General features: G+C 56.4%; 5 protein-coding genes across 5 annotated transcripts; 2 read left to right on the forward strand and 3 right to left on the reverse strand.

Moving 5' to 3' along the window:
• Positions 1-31: 31 nt before the first annotated feature.
• Positions 32-1497, reverse strand: mpaB-0 (Mycophenolic acid synthesis protein B; the record flags this gene model as incomplete). Its single annotated transcript, XM_036643362.1, has 3 exons — positions 32-440; positions 534-1117; positions 1186-1497. 3 exons carry the CDS (start codon positions 1495-1497, stop codon positions 32-34), a joined length of 1305 nt encoding a protein of 434 aa, XP_036491378.1.
• Positions 1498-4397: 2900 nt separating this feature from the next.
• Positions 4398-5465, forward strand: CGCS363_v011514 (uncharacterized protein; the record flags this gene model as incomplete). Its single annotated transcript, XM_036643363.1, has 4 exons — positions 4398-4689; positions 4745-4807; positions 5027-5277; positions 5331-5465. The coding sequence occupies 4 exons, from the start codon at positions 4398-4400 to the stop codon at positions 5463-5465; spliced, it is 741 nt and encodes a 246-aa protein (XP_036491375.1).
• Positions 5466-5702: 237 nt separating this feature from the next.
• Positions 5703-6758, forward strand: CGCS363_v011515 (uncharacterized protein; the record flags this gene model as incomplete). Its single annotated transcript, XM_036643364.1, has 2 exons — positions 5703-6221; positions 6285-6758. The coding sequence occupies 2 exons, from the start codon at positions 5703-5705 to the stop codon at positions 6756-6758; spliced, it is 993 nt and encodes a 330-aa protein (XP_036491376.1).
• A 617-nt stretch (positions 6759-7375) lies between these two features.
• CGCS363_v011516 (Protoheme IX farnesyltransferase) lies at positions 7376-8872 on the reverse strand (the record flags this gene model as incomplete). The annotated part of the gene is made up of 1 exon (XM_036643365.1): positions 7376-8872. One exon carries the CDS (start codon positions 8870-8872, stop codon positions 7376-7378), a length of 1497 nt encoding a protein of 498 aa, XP_036491373.1.
• Positions 8873-9402: 530 nt separating this feature from the next.
• On the reverse strand, positions 9403-15737 carry Pclo-1 (Protein piccolo; the record flags this gene model as incomplete). The annotated part of the gene is made up of 4 exons (XM_036643366.1): positions 9403-10080; positions 10143-12760; positions 12816-15215; positions 15266-15737. 4 exons carry the CDS (start codon positions 15735-15737, stop codon positions 9403-9405), a joined length of 6168 nt encoding a protein of 2055 aa, XP_036491374.1.
• Between the last annotated feature and the right edge of the window lie 502 nt (positions 15738-16239).

Raw genomic sequence — 16239 nt, forward strand, 5'->3', positions numbered from 1 at the left:
GATAACTGAAAAGGATCGCCGGGCAAAGCCGCTAGCCGGAGTAGGGACAAGCACCAGAGAAAGGGCAAGCACCGCGGCCGCGAGACTTGAGGTCCTCGACACCCTCAGCCAGCTCCTCCACGCCCTTGCCCATCTTCTCCTTGGGGCCAAGGTCCTCAAAGAGGTAGCCCTCGGGCATCATCTTCTCCGCGCCGGGAACAGTGCCGCCCAGGATGCGAGTGATCCAGCTCATCGGGCCAAAACGGTTCCAGAAGGTGGCGGGGATGTAGTAGGGGTGGACGAGGTACTCATGGTGCTGGATGCGTCCGGTCTTGGGATCGGGCTCAGAGAAGAAAACGACGGGGGAGAAGCGAGGGAGCATGAGGTGGCGGACGATGAAGCGACGGGTGATGAGGGCTGCGTAGGCAGTGAAGCAGGCGTAGATGCCGGGCTCGGCGAAGCTGATATCTCAACGTCAGCGGCAGTCCTCATGTGTAAGAGAGAGCGGAGGCAGGCCAAGCAAGCCAAGCCGGGCACACGAGTACTGTACTCACCAAAAGGTGTCGCGGATGCGGTCGCCCATGAGCACGGTCAGAACCTCCTGGGCAAAAGACTTTGCAAACTTGGGGACGTGCCAGATCATCATCTCCATGAGCTGGGCGCTGGCCTGAATGTTGTTCTTGTGAGGCTTCATGGCGTCGATCTCGTAGCGCTTGGCCCAGTCGGTGATGTCCCGGGCGAACTCAATGCCGTCGGCCCACGAGTCCTGGGAAAGGTAGCCCTTGTACTGGATGTCCATGGAGTCGCCGAGGGCCTTCCAGTGGGTACCGATGGCGCAAAGCTCCATGTCGGTGAGGGAGCGCCACTCGTAGAGTTGCATGAAGCGGGTGGGCTCGGTGACGCAGACGGCGAGGGTGTAGAGGAAGTCGGCGTTGGAGATCTGGCCGCGGGCCTTGTAGCCGCTGTGGAGGTAGTTCATGCGGGAGATGGCCTTGAGGCAGCGGTCCGAGGTCGGGGGGTTCATGGAGAACTCGCCAAAGATGATGACGGTGTCTTCGTAGCGCTTCTGAGCATTCTTGGGGTCGGCGAGGTTCTTGGTAGCAACGATGAGCTTGGAGATGGTCTCGAAGCCGTAGGTCTGGAGTGGTGTTGTCAGATTGACTGAGTGACCAATTTGATCATGGATGGGAACGATTGGAAAAATACCTTGAAGATGGCGAACTGGAGAGCCAAGGTGTAGAACTTTGGGAACTCAAACTCAATCATGTGCTTCAGGATGAGCTGGGCATCGTTGTTGGTCATGCGCGCGAGGGAAGCGCGGTCGGTGTAACCCATTCGCTTCTGGAGGTTATTGATGCGTCTGAAGCGGAGAGAATGGCACAAGACGAGGTAGCCTGCAAGGAGAGACAGCAGCATGGACAGGGTGGGAAGGGTCGCAGGCATGGCGACAGTGATGTCCATGATGCGCGTCGTATAGCCCTCAGAGGCGGAGTGGGTGAAGTTGGTATCGGAATCCATGGTGCTGGCGGTGCAGTGTAGATGGTCTGCACAAGGCTGCACTTTTGGGAGGGTGTTGGTGTTTTTGTCAGGTTGAGGTGAGAAAGTAAGCAGAAGCTGCTTTGTGGGAAATATCTAGGTGTAAAGGTGACGGGAATGGATCAAAGACCCCTGAGTAGTGCGAAAACGCAGGAGCGGCAATCTCAAGGCTGTCCTCCCAGCTGGGAAGAACAACAGAGGGTAGGGGATCTGCTGGACGTGCGTGTGTAAGCTTGGGAGATCTGACAAACATTCATATGATGGTTTGAAAAAGCGTTCTTCCAGTAAGATGCGGAGGAGGGGTAGCTGTGTTCAGCAGAGATGCTTACCTTTGTCTCAGACAGCTGTCTTTTTGTGTGTAAGAATGTTGGTTTGCCTTGGGTAGTGTTGTTAGGAGGTTTTACTTAAACCTGAGTCAAAAGTGCAGTGAATGCTCAGGATTGAAGAGTGAATAGACAGAGCCAAGGCCAAGGCTGCTGCTGACCAAAGGAAGTGAGGGGAGAGGTGAGATATGAAGAAGAGCAGATGGAAAAGGGCAGCAAACACCAAAAGTCCCTTTGACCCCCTGTTGACACGAACATGAGGAAGTCCAGATGGGGGGAGGTAGCAGGGGGGGACCCTGGGCCTTATCGCATTTGTCGGGCCTGGAGGATCATCTGGGGGAGCTAGGTAGGCAGGCTGGCGAGGAATCATCAGGCTGGAGGTCGCACCAACCACCATGCGGAAATGCCGTGGGTGGCGGCGGATGGTTTCTTTGAGGATTCTCCAATATCCCGTTGTAAATCCGGCTGGTTTCTTTAGCAGCCACTGTTGATTGCCGTCCACATCACCCACTGCCCGGGCTGCTAGGTGGTGGGGACGCGTGTAAGCCTCGTGGAACCGTCGCTGTCAGTCGGGTTTGGCCTAGACAAAGGAGCTGTGGTAATTGCCTATCTCGGGCACAGATGGCAGATCTGCCTGATTTCCCTCAAAGTCTGAGATGCTCGGAAATGTCCCCGATGCCAAACACCAAACGCCAAACGCCAAAACGCCCGGCGTCAAGTACTCAGGTACCTGAGGATGCTCCGGGCACGTGGTGAAGCACAGCTCAGTGGGATGCTTACACTCTAAATTCCCAAAGCACCAAGGAAGAAGCTGGAGGGGCCAGAGCATCCGACTAGGTAAGCAATGTAAGGTACCTTACCTGTTCTTAAGATGCTGAGGCAAACACCCCTCATCGACATTGCCGGCTTACCTTAGCAGCGGGAGGCGCACCCCGCACCTCCCCTATTGGCCGCCGCCATCTCGTGAAGAGTCCCGGCTCCGAGGATCAATTGGGCCTAACTGCCTTCTGACAGGTACGAAAAGGGGCAAAGAGATGAGCCAGGTGTGCGTGTCGACATCTAGAACTGCTAGCACCAGCCTTAGCCTCAACTCCTCCGTCGGGCTTGCCACCGGCAATTGTCAGGCACCTGTGGCTGGACCTTCTGACTCGACCCCTGGCTGGATTCCAGTGTCAACGAACGACTCTGGAATGCATCGCCGGGAATGAGCAAAGAGCCCCGTCAACGGCTTGTGTCTTGGCAGGGCCGGAGCTGAGCGCTGATATCAGCCACAAATGACGGAAGGTAGGCCACCCATGGACAACCGTCCTCGTGGGTTTTCTTCAACGATTAGCTAATGACCGCAGATGTGCAATGGGAATCTCCGCAGTATCGCCGCTACCATCTATCTGCCGTGCTGTCTGGAATGTCGAGGATCGTCCAGCTTTGACTTCTGATCTACGGCACATCTGTGACCATCTTCAGTCGTGAGACTCGAGGAAAACGTCCGCCTCTCGAGGCTGCGGGATCATCATATTTCCATGTCTTGCAAGTGGCGGTGATGGCCTGTCTGCCTCACGTCAAACGATGGAGGCATTGCTTTGCGAATAAATAGAAAGGGTCTCAGGCTGGGAGAGACACGGGGTATCAAGGGGATTGTCGAGGCTGTTCAGCGGCAGACCATGGACGTCACAAGCGATCCGAGTGGAATCATCGTTGGCGATCTGCGCACACAAACATTCTATTAACGACACGCGCTTGAGGCGGCGCATAGCGGTCAGGTTGACGGTCTCTGCTCGTCTCTTCTCCGCCATCGTCACCTCGACCGACGCCTGCAGAAACAAGCGCTCGGCTGTGTGTGGGGGAAGCGAGGGTTGCTCTGCAGAAACGCTGCACGGTAGCTGTCTGAGATAGATGAAGTGCCCATGCTGAACCCTTGTCTTGTGTTGGTTCGGTCGTCTTGCGGAAAACGGCGATGCGAGGGAAGGGAAAAAAGGGTTGAAGGCGAGGCCAGAAGGTGAAGAAAAAAGGTCGCGGGGCCCGTGGTAGGGACACTGCATTGGCAACACTCACTGAATGGTACCTAAGGTACGGGAACCCACAGCTGCTGTGGAGAAACACCGGCCCGTGGTGGAACCAAGACGTCGATCAGAAAGCAGTTAGCGCGGGCCTATTTCCAGCCCTGGCCTCTCAGAGGCCCGGCCGCCATCCACCGTTACCCACAAAGCTAAGAACAGCTCCACTCAGCCTTCCAGGCGCGCGTCTAAGTCAACCTTCATTTCGTGGTTTCCACCTTTGACAGCGCACAACCGCTCGAACAACACCAGGCCCTCTTTCGCCCTCTCTTTCGCCCTCTCTTTCGCCCTCTGCCTCTCTCTCGCCCATCTCTGTGCCATTGGATCATTGAGTGGTTCATCTGAATCCAGCTATGCGCATGCAAGATTCCATGCAATGACCCGCTCTGCTCTGCGAGCTACCCGTCCAGAGCGAGCGAGCCAGCCAGCGAGACAGAGAGAAAGAGAGTCGTTGGAGGTACCCCTTGTCCGTCAATCGGTATGCGCGTCGCTTCCAGGCATAGGCATGGGTTTTGCTTGCTGCCGCTACCACCGTCCGCCAACAACCACAACATTGTCCTCGCCCTCGTTCCTTCCATTGATGCAAGTCTACGGCAAGGCATCTTGGCTACGTACCCTGCCGCGCGCGCATACATACAGAGAGACAGAGAGAGCAGAGTCGCCTCCAATGCAATGCGCCTCCCCTGCCTCATTTCTCGTCCCGGACCCCAATTGGCTACTTCGCCGCCGCTGTGGGGTCTCAAGTCCGCTCCAACGCACTCCGGCGGCTCAATGCTCATGCTCATGCTCAAGCCCATGCCCACCTTCAACCTCACTGCTACACCATCATATCACAGACTGACAATCCAGCAGTACCAACAGCTCCCCAGAACAAGCTTACCCTTGCCCGCAGACTGATCGACGGCCACACCCCACGTATGTCGTGGCATGATCTAGCCCTAAACCCAGACGAACCTCTCCAGATGGAGCCTCGCAACCGCGGCAAGGCTGGCGCCTACTCATACCCAACACTTTTGCTAATTTCGACCCTCTTTTCCCGGCCCCAATCTCTTCCCGTTTGAGCCGTATGCTCCCTTCTTCGGCACCCCGGTCTGCCGTCCGATCATGCCAAGTTCCATCGTAGCCGCCCTCCAGACCCGGCCAGTTCTACGCGCCCAACTCCAGACAGACGCCCATCTTCACCATCCCTCCAGCCAATGTCGTCCGCCCTCTGTCTGGACGCCCGCTCTTTTGGACACACGAGACGGGTTTCATGGCATCGATGGCTGCGATTCTGCTCTTTTGCAGCCATGCTGTCTTGTTTCACATCTTCACCACCCCGGTCTCATCTCGACCGCGCTTCTTCGCCTCTTTGTCCCCCCCGGCAGGCCGTGATGTTGCTTAAAGTCAGACCCAATATCCGCCTCCTCGACCTGATTCTGACCCTCCTGTTCCTCAGTCTATCAAGCAACCTCACAACAACTCACAACATTTCCTTTTCCGTCTCTTTTCCTTTTTCCTTTTTTCCTTCCAAGTCTTCGTCATCGTCATCGTCGTAGCATTTCCTAAGCCAGATTTCCTAGATTTCTTCTGACTTACACATCTCCATTCGCTATCTCGCTCCTCTATTACTACTCTATATCCATCATCGGCCTCTCTCCTGAGTCTACCTCCAGGCGAGGCACGAACACCAACGAAACGAAACTCTCACTTTCGACACTTTCAACTCTCTCTTCGCAGCTTAATCCTCTAATCTGCATTCGTTCTTATCCTACGTCTTGACGGCAACTCTCTAGTTGCCCCCTCTTACAACATATCTTCCCACGGTATCATGCCCAAGCACACGCGGGCATCCAGTTCGAGCCACCACCGCTACATCAACTCCATGCCTGTTTCTCTCGCTCCCGCGGCGAACCCCATCGCCATGTACAACCAGAGAATGTCAATGCCGCAGACCTACTACACGGTGCCCTCCTCTTCAGCCCCGATGCAGCCCCAGCCCCAGCCCACCTACGAAAGCTACGCCCCGGTGGCCGCACCCCCGGTCTCGGTACCTCCTCTGCAGCACCGCGCCTCTTCCGGGGCCTGGACGCCGCAGGACGACCAACAACTTCTCTCGGCCCGTTCTCAGGGCCTGAACTGGGGTCAGATCCAGATGGCCTACTTCCCAAACAAGACCCCCAACGCCTGCAGAAAGCGCCACGAGCGTCTGATGGAGCGCAAGGGTGCCGACGACTGGGACAACCGCAAGCTCGAACGCTTGGCCAAGGAGTACATGAGCATGCGCAAGGAGATTTGGTCTGCTCTCGCAGCACGCACCGGAGAGAAGTGGAACGTTGTTGAGTCTAAGGTATGCTCAACCATGATGACACCAACGAGATGTACGACTCATCTGCTAACCAAGCCTCTGCAGTGCATGTCCAACGGACTCAAGAATCTTCAGAGTGCGGCCCGCGCCGGGGCCAGACGGGAGCGCCTGGAATCGGGGCAACCACTACCACCAGGGTATGACGATGACAGCGGCATCAGCGGCCTCGGGTTAACCCCAGTTGACGAGCTAGACGCGTCCTACAGTAGCCCGGAGATGTCCTCCGGCCACTCCAGCGGCGGCAGCACCACCTCGGCCGCCGGTTACGTCACCTCCTTCTCCCAACATCTCCAACCTCTCCATGCCGGACAATACGGCTACGGCCACGCGGGCGCCCATCACGGATACAACAGCTCTGTTTCCTCGAATGCCTCGGTCAACGGCGGATACCCAGGCCAGTCACCATCTGTCTCACCCGGCCCACAAATGTATCAACACGGCCAGAGGTTGCCGAGCGTGGACATGGGCATCGACGCCATCATCAACCGTCCCGGCGGTGGCGGCCAACATCCCATGTGAGGGTGTCGTTATGTTTCCTTTCTATCAGAATGATTGAACGCTCGTTTACAACAACAAGTTTGAACTCGGAGGCTTTTTCGTTTTTACACAGGATCTTGCTTTTATTTCCTTTTTTAGCCCTAGGCCCATGTTGCACCGTTCATGGACAATTGGGGTGGCGTTGCAGGCGTTGGGATGGCCGATACAACCGGATATACCGTTGACAAGAAAGATGGGTGGAAAGTGCGTGCTCCTCCAACAGGGTGGCTTGAGAGACGGGGACAACAGCACACAGGCAGTATGACTTGCCTTGGTAATGACAACGGGCGGAGAAGCACCCAAGGAGTCATGGTTGTGTACATTAGCATCTATAGATACCAAGATGATGGTGGCTGGTATGAAAAGGGGGAGGGACCGGAGAAATGCAACCAAATGATTTGAAGTTCACAATCGAAACGTCTATTCGGTCAGCTGCGTCTTCTAGTCGTAACAACACACACAAACACAAAGCTACAGAGTGAGGTCGGTATCTTGAGCCCGGGATCCTAGACCGAGGCCCTCCCGATAGAACCGCTTCTTTCCATGACAAAAGAGCACACTATGATACATGGCAAGTTCTATGCTTGCCGCCTCTACCACTATCTGCGCGGGGCGGGTAGAGTAACAGGCATCTCGTCTAGCTCGTCGTCTTCCCATTCATCCTCGTCGCTGCCCATGACACTATTCCACACACGACTCCACATGCCCTTCTTATGCAGCAGCGCCAGCACCAAGACGACGGGCAGATGCCAGACGCTGGCCCAGAACAGACCCCTGGCCGAGCCCTTGTGGCCCTCGTACTTCCAAAACCGCACGGCCTGCCACGAAAGCCATCCGTTGACCGGTAAACTCGTCACGGCGAAGCTCCACTCCGTCACGCCGGCAGCGCAAAGCGCCACGCAGAGGGGGATGAAGGCAATGCTGTACCTCAGCGCAACGCGGGCGTTGCGGGCGGGGTTGGTCCACGCAAGCATGCGCAGGCCCGCCGCCTTGTACTCTTCTCTGATGGGCCACGAGAGGGCCATGAAGTGCGGGAACTGCCAGGCGAACAACAGACCGGCCATCAGCCAGCCGCCGATGGAGCTGCCGTCGCTGGCGAGGAGAAGTTCCCGCCAGGAACCGTCGCCCGAGGCGGTCTCGCCTGCGGCCGCGGCCCAGCCCATCAGCGGGGGGATGCCGCCGACGACGGCGCCCAGCCAGGTGTTGGCGACGCTCATGGCCTTCATCGGGGTGTACATGCCTGCGTAGATGAAGATGTTGGCGCCGCCGAGGAATGCGACGGTCGGGTTGACGCCGAAGTAGAGAGCGCCCACGCCGGTGAGGGCCGTGGCGACGGCGAACATGACGGCGGCGCGCGTAGAGAGCAGGCCTCTGACCAGAGGACGATTTCTCGTGCGGGTCATCTTGGCGTCGGTGGAGGGCTCGTAGAGCATGTTCAAGGAGTTGGCCGAGGCGGAGCATAGGGCGGTGCCGGTGGTGAGGAACAGCAGCGTCAACGGGCTGAGCGAGGGCGACTCGGTGATGGCGGGGGAGAGGAAGGCGGGGACTGGGTACAGCGCGTAGGGAGCCATTGCGGTCAGCACGACGAGCGCGGAGAGGCGGGGTTTCGAGAGGGAGAGGAGGGTCGAGAAGATGCGACGAGCGGAGTGGGCGGGTTGCCGTTCGGCGACGCTGGTGAGGGCGGAGGAGGCATCTTGAGGGAGGGGTACGTCGGGTGAAGAGGAGGCGGCGGCTTTACGTTTCGCGGCCTGGCGGCGGCGGTGGGGGAGTTCGTGGGTTACAGCGAGGTGGTTCGGCTCGGATTGTGTGTTGGAGGAGGAGGAGGAGGAGGAAGAGGCGATCGAGGCCGAGGCGGAGACGGAAGAGCTTCGGGTTCCTGAGGGTCGAGGACGGTCCAGGACGCTGTTGGGGAGGAAGTAGCTCGCACTAAGACGCACGGCGGGGGCGGCCTTGGGTGCCGTCGTGGAAGCGGCGCGCCGGAGGATTAATGGCGAGGAGACCAAGCCGCGAGGGGAGGTGGAGGCTTGGTGGAGGCATTGGCGACACACATTATCGAGAAGACGAGGGCGCAAGAGCGTATTGGGAGCTGGCCGCATGGTTCTTGCTCTGCTCAGTGTCTGCGCTCATGTCTCTGCCTGTGGAGGGGAGAGCGAGGGCGAGGACGGCGGTCGACAGCGGGTGCTTCTCACTGAGCCATGCGCGAAGCTTTCGATCGATCCGTTGAGAGGGGCTGGGGACGGAGGTCGTGAGCCGGCGAGGTGATCGGGGCGTCGTCGGTCGGGTGGGCGGGCGAGCAAGAAGTTCAAGAGCGTGGGAACATTGAAAGAATCATCATGCGGACGACACGGCCTGGCGGGATGGATGGGCTCAGAAAATATTTGGCCAATCAGGTGGTGGCTGATGGAGGAGTGAAGTGGTTCCACTTTTCCCGGACTCTCACACTGTCGGGTCGGGTCCACCGCTTCGGCGATCGGCGGGCACTTTGCGGCATCCGAAGTCTTCAAGAACACCCGCATCATCATTAGTACTTATGAATGGGACAAGTCTTCATGATTACTGATCTGCCCCCAATAGAGACCCTAACGCCATCCGTCTAATGCACGATCAACAGTCCCTCTCAGCAGTCTCAAGCATCCCCCAACTCGTCTTCATCCTCAGCCACCCTTGTCTTCTTGGGTGACCCGGCACGCCCCTGAGCATTCGTCTCGTCGCGCTTACGCTTATCGCCAGTGTTGTTTGGTGCCTCATCCCCAGACGCAGTTTCCGGCACCAACTCGCTAGAGTCTGCCACGCTCAGGTCATCCTCTTCACCTGTGTCCTTCCACGTTTCGTCGCGAGGAAGCCCCATCGAACGAACCCCGCGTGTCTTGCGCCGTATCGTCTTGTTGCCATCTGCATCTTCAACCTCTTCATAGTACTCCTCGTCCTCGTCATCATCCTCTTCATTGTTTATGAAGTTGCCGTCTGCATCCGCATTAACCCCGTCTTCATCCTCATCCTCATCATCCTCGTCATCCTTGTCATCACCAGGGAAGGGAAGACGCCAGTTGCCCTTATTATCATTGTGATTGGGGTCGTGCTGCCAGGTCAGGTTGGTGCGTTTGCTTCCATCTGTAGGGCACATGGTCTTCGCTAGCTCAGGGTGTTCATCCAAGAAGTCGGCCTTGAGTTTGGAGAGTCGGACCTGCTTCGGCTGTTTGATCCAACCGACTCTGCTCGGCAAGATTGGCCAATCTTCTTCATCGACTTCAAACATTCCCTCCTTTGCAGGAATGCGACAACTTCGGTTCGGGTCCGAGTGGGCCTGTGAGGAAAAATGAGTCAGTCATGAACATGGTCATCAGCGCAGGAAGTGGGTTCTCTTACATCGACTTGGGCTTGTCTGTCCGGGTCACCGCGCTTGATGCCTCTTGGGCCTCGCTTAGGGGCTTTGCGGAAGCATCGTGAGCAGTACATGTCATCATCAGGGACAAAGCCGCTTGTGGGGACGTCGTTTGTCGGAACAGGGACGGGTCCGAAAGGCTTAGGTCTGGTTGGAGGCCGGGGCTTGGCTGGGGGCTTAACTGTCGGCTCCGATGTAGGGTGACTGGATGTCGGCTTCGAGGGAATCGGCTTCGAGGTAGTCGGCTTCGAGGGAGTAGGCTTCGAGGGAGTAGGCTTCGTCGGGAAAGGCTTCGTCAGGACAGGCTTCGAGGGAGTAGGCTTCGACGGGACAGGCTTCGACGGAGTAGGCTTCGTGGTCACAGGCTTTGTCGTCGAAGGGTCCACAACCTTGGGAGGGTTGCTGCTACTGCCACCTCCGTCGTTGCCACCTCCGCCTCTACTGATGTCTCCCGAATGGCCGCCCGTGTTGGCTCCTCGGCCCTCTCTGGAACCATATGGGGTTATAGGCGGTGTGCGCTGGCCAGAAGGCGGAATTTGTGACTCTCCGATCTCAACACCTTGCATGGGATCCGTCACAGGCTGAGACTCCTGAGGACGGTTTACATCCCGGCGGCCTCCAGGGCGAGAGTTGTCAGGCTGTTCAAAGAGTCCAGTGTCTGTAGATGCAGTCCCTGGTGGTCCTGATTGAGCACCCGTGTTTGTGCCTGGGATAGGCTGCTTGCCCTCTCGTATTCTCTGCTTCTTGCGCTCTTCCCTCAATCTTGCCAGTTCGGCTTCCCTGTTCGGCTGCCTACCGATAACGAAGTCTTCAGCACCATGCGCCGTCTCCATGTGATGGTTCAGTTGTCGCTGGTTCATGAATCCCACCATAGCTCCGCACCTCTCAAAATACGGGCACCTCTTGTCGCGTCGATCTACGGCCCTCTCGTTGTCGGGATCCCACATGCTGTGACCGGGGCCGAACGGCTCTCGCTGCGGTATATGAGGGATGTCCTTGTCCTCCAAGATTTTCCAAAGCTCGTAGACGTGGCATTCCATATGCCTGACCTGGAAGATTCGTGCTTGAATCTCTGGAAGGTTCTCGTTCGCTTTGCGTTCTTCCTCCGGGACTCGGAAATCGAGGCGGCAGAGAGGGCATTGCTTCAGGGGCATGCCGCCGTGCTTCGTCTCGTAGTGAACCAGAACCTCAGACGGCGTGAGACCAAAAAGAGGTTCGAGGCACCCACGAATGGTGCACTCTGCCGGAGGATCTTGCACGGGACTCGGGCCAGGCTTGTCGTGCCACGCCAACGGGTAGCTCAAAAAGCGGTTGGGAGCAGGGCGCCGTGGCTGTCGGCGAACAAGATCCCGAGTAGCATTCGAACCGATGTAGAGCGGATCCGTTGGCTGGTCGCTATCCTTCCAGTAGCCTTCCGGATAGATCTCAAACGGTGTAATGTTAGGCGGCTTCTTATCGGGACAGTCTATGATGTGCTTCTTGATGGTCTCGATCTCTTCCTGCTTCCCGTCCACGACGAAATTCTTTTGGCAATAAGGGCAAAAGCAACCCACATGGGCAAAGAAACCGCCGCAATGCTGACGATGCCGGTCGATCTTTTCGTCTGAGAGCTTTCTCAGGGAGAAGCCACACTTGTTGCAGAAAGGTTTCTTGGAATGGGACGTTCCTCTGCAGCGGTGCGGATATTCGTCATACGGGGCGAACTCATCCCTGACCTCTTTATTGTTCCAGACGGCGTCGCCGCACGTTTCGCAGAAAGTACAACGACCGACTGCTTCGGCGTGAGGTACACAAGTGCGATCGTGGTGGTCACGCTCATCCCTGTCATTGAGCACGTGGTGGTCCCGGCCACATCTGTCGCAGTACCGATATTCGCTTTCCTTGCCATTAGCCTTCGGAGGTGGGCTCAGTTTCGGTAGAGGTCCTTTTGGAGGCTGAAGTCGCCCAAGGATGGTGGATGGGATGGCACAGAGATCTTCAGATGTAGACTGAGCCACTGTCGGCTTTCTGGTTGCTGAGCGAGGGTCAGGCATGTTCAGAATCTTGCGCAACTGAGCTGCGTGCTTCTCCTTGATGTGCTCCTCTCTTTGCTGGGAAGTCCAGTGCGTAAAGAGCTGCACATCGCACCATGGGCACTTATTGTCAACATGACTCTCCTTGAGATGTTGCACAAACTCAACGTCCTTGCCCTGGCGATAGTCGTATTTGCACTTCTCGAATGGGCATCCGTTTTGGCGATCAAGAATCATGTTGCGGTACTTCCAGCCCAGTTCTTGCAAATCTCGCTGCTCAGTCGCCGTGAGAACATTCTTGTTGAACAAGTACAAGTTTGTATCGCTTCCTCCCGTCCTCATGATCGCTTCAATTGGCGGTGCATTGATGGGGATGGACGGGTTGTATATGCCTCTGTCGAATACGCTCGGCTGCTTGGACCAAGTCTTCTCACGAGCGTTCTCCTCGGGTACTCTCTGCTCTGGACGTTCATCAGGTGGGTGCGGGAAATTCTCTCTGGCCAGGCTGATGAGAGGGAGACCAAGTTCGTCCCGGAAGCGTGTGACGTCGCCATACCGAGGCCCCCATTCAGACCTGTCAAGCTGTTTGACTGTGATTATGTGGTCAGCAGTGTTGTACAAGTCTAACATGGAGAACGTCCTTACCAAAATCTAGCTTATCGTCCTGTAGGATTGAAATTTGCACCTCTTCTGCAATGATGCGACGTCTGATCATCGCCAGCTGGTTGTCGGGGTCATTCGGTCGAAGGATAAAAGGTGCCGGATTCCAATCATTGGCGAACTTCCTTGGGATCAAGGGCTGGAGCAGGATGGAATGTTTTTCGGGATCATACTCGATGTTGGGACACCCTTCGTACAGTTTCCGAACCTTGGACTTGAACGTCGCCATCGCATGGGAATCTACGTTGAAGTCTTGATGTCCATTATTCCACTCCTGGCTGAGCATTCTGCAGGTGACATCACCGTCGACCGGCTGGATGACAAACAGCCGGCAAGGCTCACGCTCGTCGCTCACTGAGTCTGTGATGAACCTCGAGAGGTTCTGCTGGTCCTGTTGCCTGGCTGTCTGGTCTAAGTGATGCCATTCTGCCGGTTTGCGCTCGGCCCGGGTGGGATAGATTATGTGACTGAAAAAATCTGTCCCGCGCCAGATACGATACTGTGAAGCTTTCACAGGCATGTGAGACACTCGCATCAAGTTCTCCATTGTCCTGAGCGCGTCTTCGTATGGGTCCTTGGCCCCAGCTTTGTGGGAGCACTTGCGTAATTCCCGCGTAGAGGCGTTGAGCCGGCTTCCAGGTAGATAGAAGACGATAGAGTCCTCGGGTAAGGCCTCGGATGTGATGTTCGTTGGCGTCCTCCTGATGACATGAGGGTGCATCGCCAACCAGAAATAATAGTCAATCTCAAGACCACCATACCAGTGATTTTGGTACGACTTTTGAAAGTCATGTTCGCCGGACAGGACGATATCGCAGTGGCTTCCACCAGGTATCTGTGGGCGTCCGATCAAGACCTCCTGGGCGGTGGTCAGGAAAGGCATGTACTGGTTAGCACCCCACGGGAAGGTCGACGGAAGGGTATGGCTCTGCGACTCTGCCCCAAAGAATACTCCGCGTCGAGGCACGGCGTAGTACGCGAAGTCCGAACCGCCAAAGTCGTTCGTGCGGCTCAATCTGACCATATGGTTTGTGTAGTCGCTGTCGGTTGGCGCCCAGTGTGTTGGTGTCGTTTCCCCCTGGCGGCGTACGAACCACACACAATCCTGGTTCGTCTTGGTTTGCTCGTTGACATAATTCGCCAAGTCGCCGGTGGAGGGAAGTGGTATCTTGGTATTGAAAGAACGCACGACGCTCTTGTCTTTCCGATTCATATGGTCAAGTACCATGTCGCTTTGGTCGCGCTGCTTCAGCGAAAGAAGCTTTCTGCTGGCCTGCTCAAGAGTGGAGAGGTTGGCGGCGTCGAACGTGACACGACCTTGAAAACCAAACAACTCGGCCAAGTTCTTGGCAGGAGAACGAGGGGTTGGGTCGCCATAGCCGCTGTATGCAGAAGCTGATTCCTGGTTGTTGCTAGTATTGGGCATACTAGGAGGCGCGAACCCTGGTGTTCTCGACGCTTTCCCGCGGCCTGTACCTGCAACGGAAGATGGCTTGAAGTGTTGAGTAGAAGGAGTACGTCCTTGCGAACTACCAGTGGCGGCGACGATGCTAGAAGAATCCGGTAACCCCTGAGAGGAATTGGCTCTAACCGGCTGGTTGTTTAGACCCGTTCCAATTGCAAAAGATGCCGGATTGCTAACAGGATTGGAGGTCGGGGGAACCTGGTGAGAGCTACTGCCAACACCGGGAAGCCGGGTGCTTCCAAGTCCCGTCCCAATGGCTGAAGTCGACGTGCCTGGACCAAATGTAGGATTGTTCGATGAACCGCGGGGAACACTGGTAGGTCTGGTCGTCGCTGGTGTCGAGGCTGAACTACCCGGGGCGCGCGCGGGCAGAATCGTCGACGCAGCCGTTTGATAACGACCTCCAGGGACACCGGCAGGAGTCGGGACTTCCAGTCTGCTTGGAGTTGCAGCAGAACTGATGCGAGGTTTGCCGGACGAGATCGTAGGGGTGGCTTTCGGAAGAGGCCTTTGTCTGGGCTGGTACCCTGAAGACTCGACGTAGGGGGTTTCTGGGATCGGCGGAATAGAGGTTCGAGGGTGATGCTGCAAGTCTGGCAGTTCGTCATTTCGAATGATGTGCTTTGTAGATGAGATCGACGGGGTGGATTGTGGAAGAACTTGAGCAGGAGGGGTTCGCCTCCCCAGGTAACCCGAAGACTCGACGTAGGGGGTTTCTGGGATGGGCGGAACGGAGGCTCGAGGGTGATGATACAAGTCTGGCATTTCTTCGTCGTCGTCATCATCATCATCATCATTACCCCCTCCACGAAGGTTCAGGCCCTGAGACTCCGAGTCATCCTGCGCGACCCCAGTGACGCCAGAATGGCCGCGAAATCGAGCAGCCGGCACAGGAATGGTGCTGTACGGCGCCTCCGTTCCTGTGAGAATGTGTCAGAAACCTGCAGAATTTTGGGGTATAGTCCCGAACCTCTCAAGTGATCATAGCCAAAGTTCCTCCGGTCATGCGCTGTGAGGAAGTGAAGTGGAGGCGAAACCTCGGCCTCGTGCAGTTGTTCCCAGTCGTCAATTTCGAAAGAGGGCTTGCTGAGCTGGGCAAATTGAGACAAAGCAGGCTCGACGGGTAGACCAAAGTACAACATGGCGAACTTGGTGGCCAAAGAGGGGAAATGGCCCTTGAAACGTCCCGCAAGCAGGGCGCGATATCGCCTGGTGCTGTCCTCCTGGCATTCTCTCAAACTGCGAGGTTCCACGGCAGGAAGAAATAGCTTCCTCTCGTGAGGCGTAAAGTGATCATCCAAGACCTGCTTAATGGTGAGAGTCGGTCGATCGAGCATGCGTCTGAAAGTGTACTCGACCTCCTTCCAAGCGGCGTCAGTCGGCTTGATGAGAGGATTGTATCGTTTGGTTGGGTCCGGCACTAGTTTGTTTAGGTCCGACATGGTGAGAGAAGTACGAGATGAACAAAAGAGAAGGTAGCCCGGGAAACAAGGTTGACAAACAAGAGAAGGTGGGAAAGAGAGTGAAAACAGAAGAGATGTGTGTTGGCAGAACAAGCGCTGATGAGGGTTGACGAGAAAGATGGAAGCATATGAATGAAATCACCACAAAGAGATATGCCCAAGTCGACTTGAAGCAATCAAGGGAGACGGATTGCATTGGAAGAAGCTTTGGACATCCAAAGATGTCCATGCATCGACTTTTCTTTGATCCTTTACGCATTGTTGTTGAAATCTTGGTGTTACCACCGCGTTCAAAGGGAAGGGAAACGATCATTTCAAGATGTTTCGAGACGAGTGGTAGCGAAAACACTCGACTCAGTGATTCTCATGACTGGTCAATCGCTGGTGAAACCACGGCCGAGTTGGCAGATGTCGAGCTTCCCGCAGCGATGGATGTCGCGTTATCAAAAGCTCTTCAAACGATATCCGTAGACGTCGAAGG

The sequence above is a fragment of the Colletotrichum siamense genome, assembly GCF_013390195.1.
Source record: "Colletotrichum siamense strain Cg363 chromosome Unknown KSG_Cg363_contig07, whole genome shotgun sequence".
Classification (NCBI taxonomy): Eukaryota; Fungi; Ascomycota; class Sordariomycetes; order Glomerellales; family Glomerellaceae; genus Colletotrichum; species Colletotrichum siamense.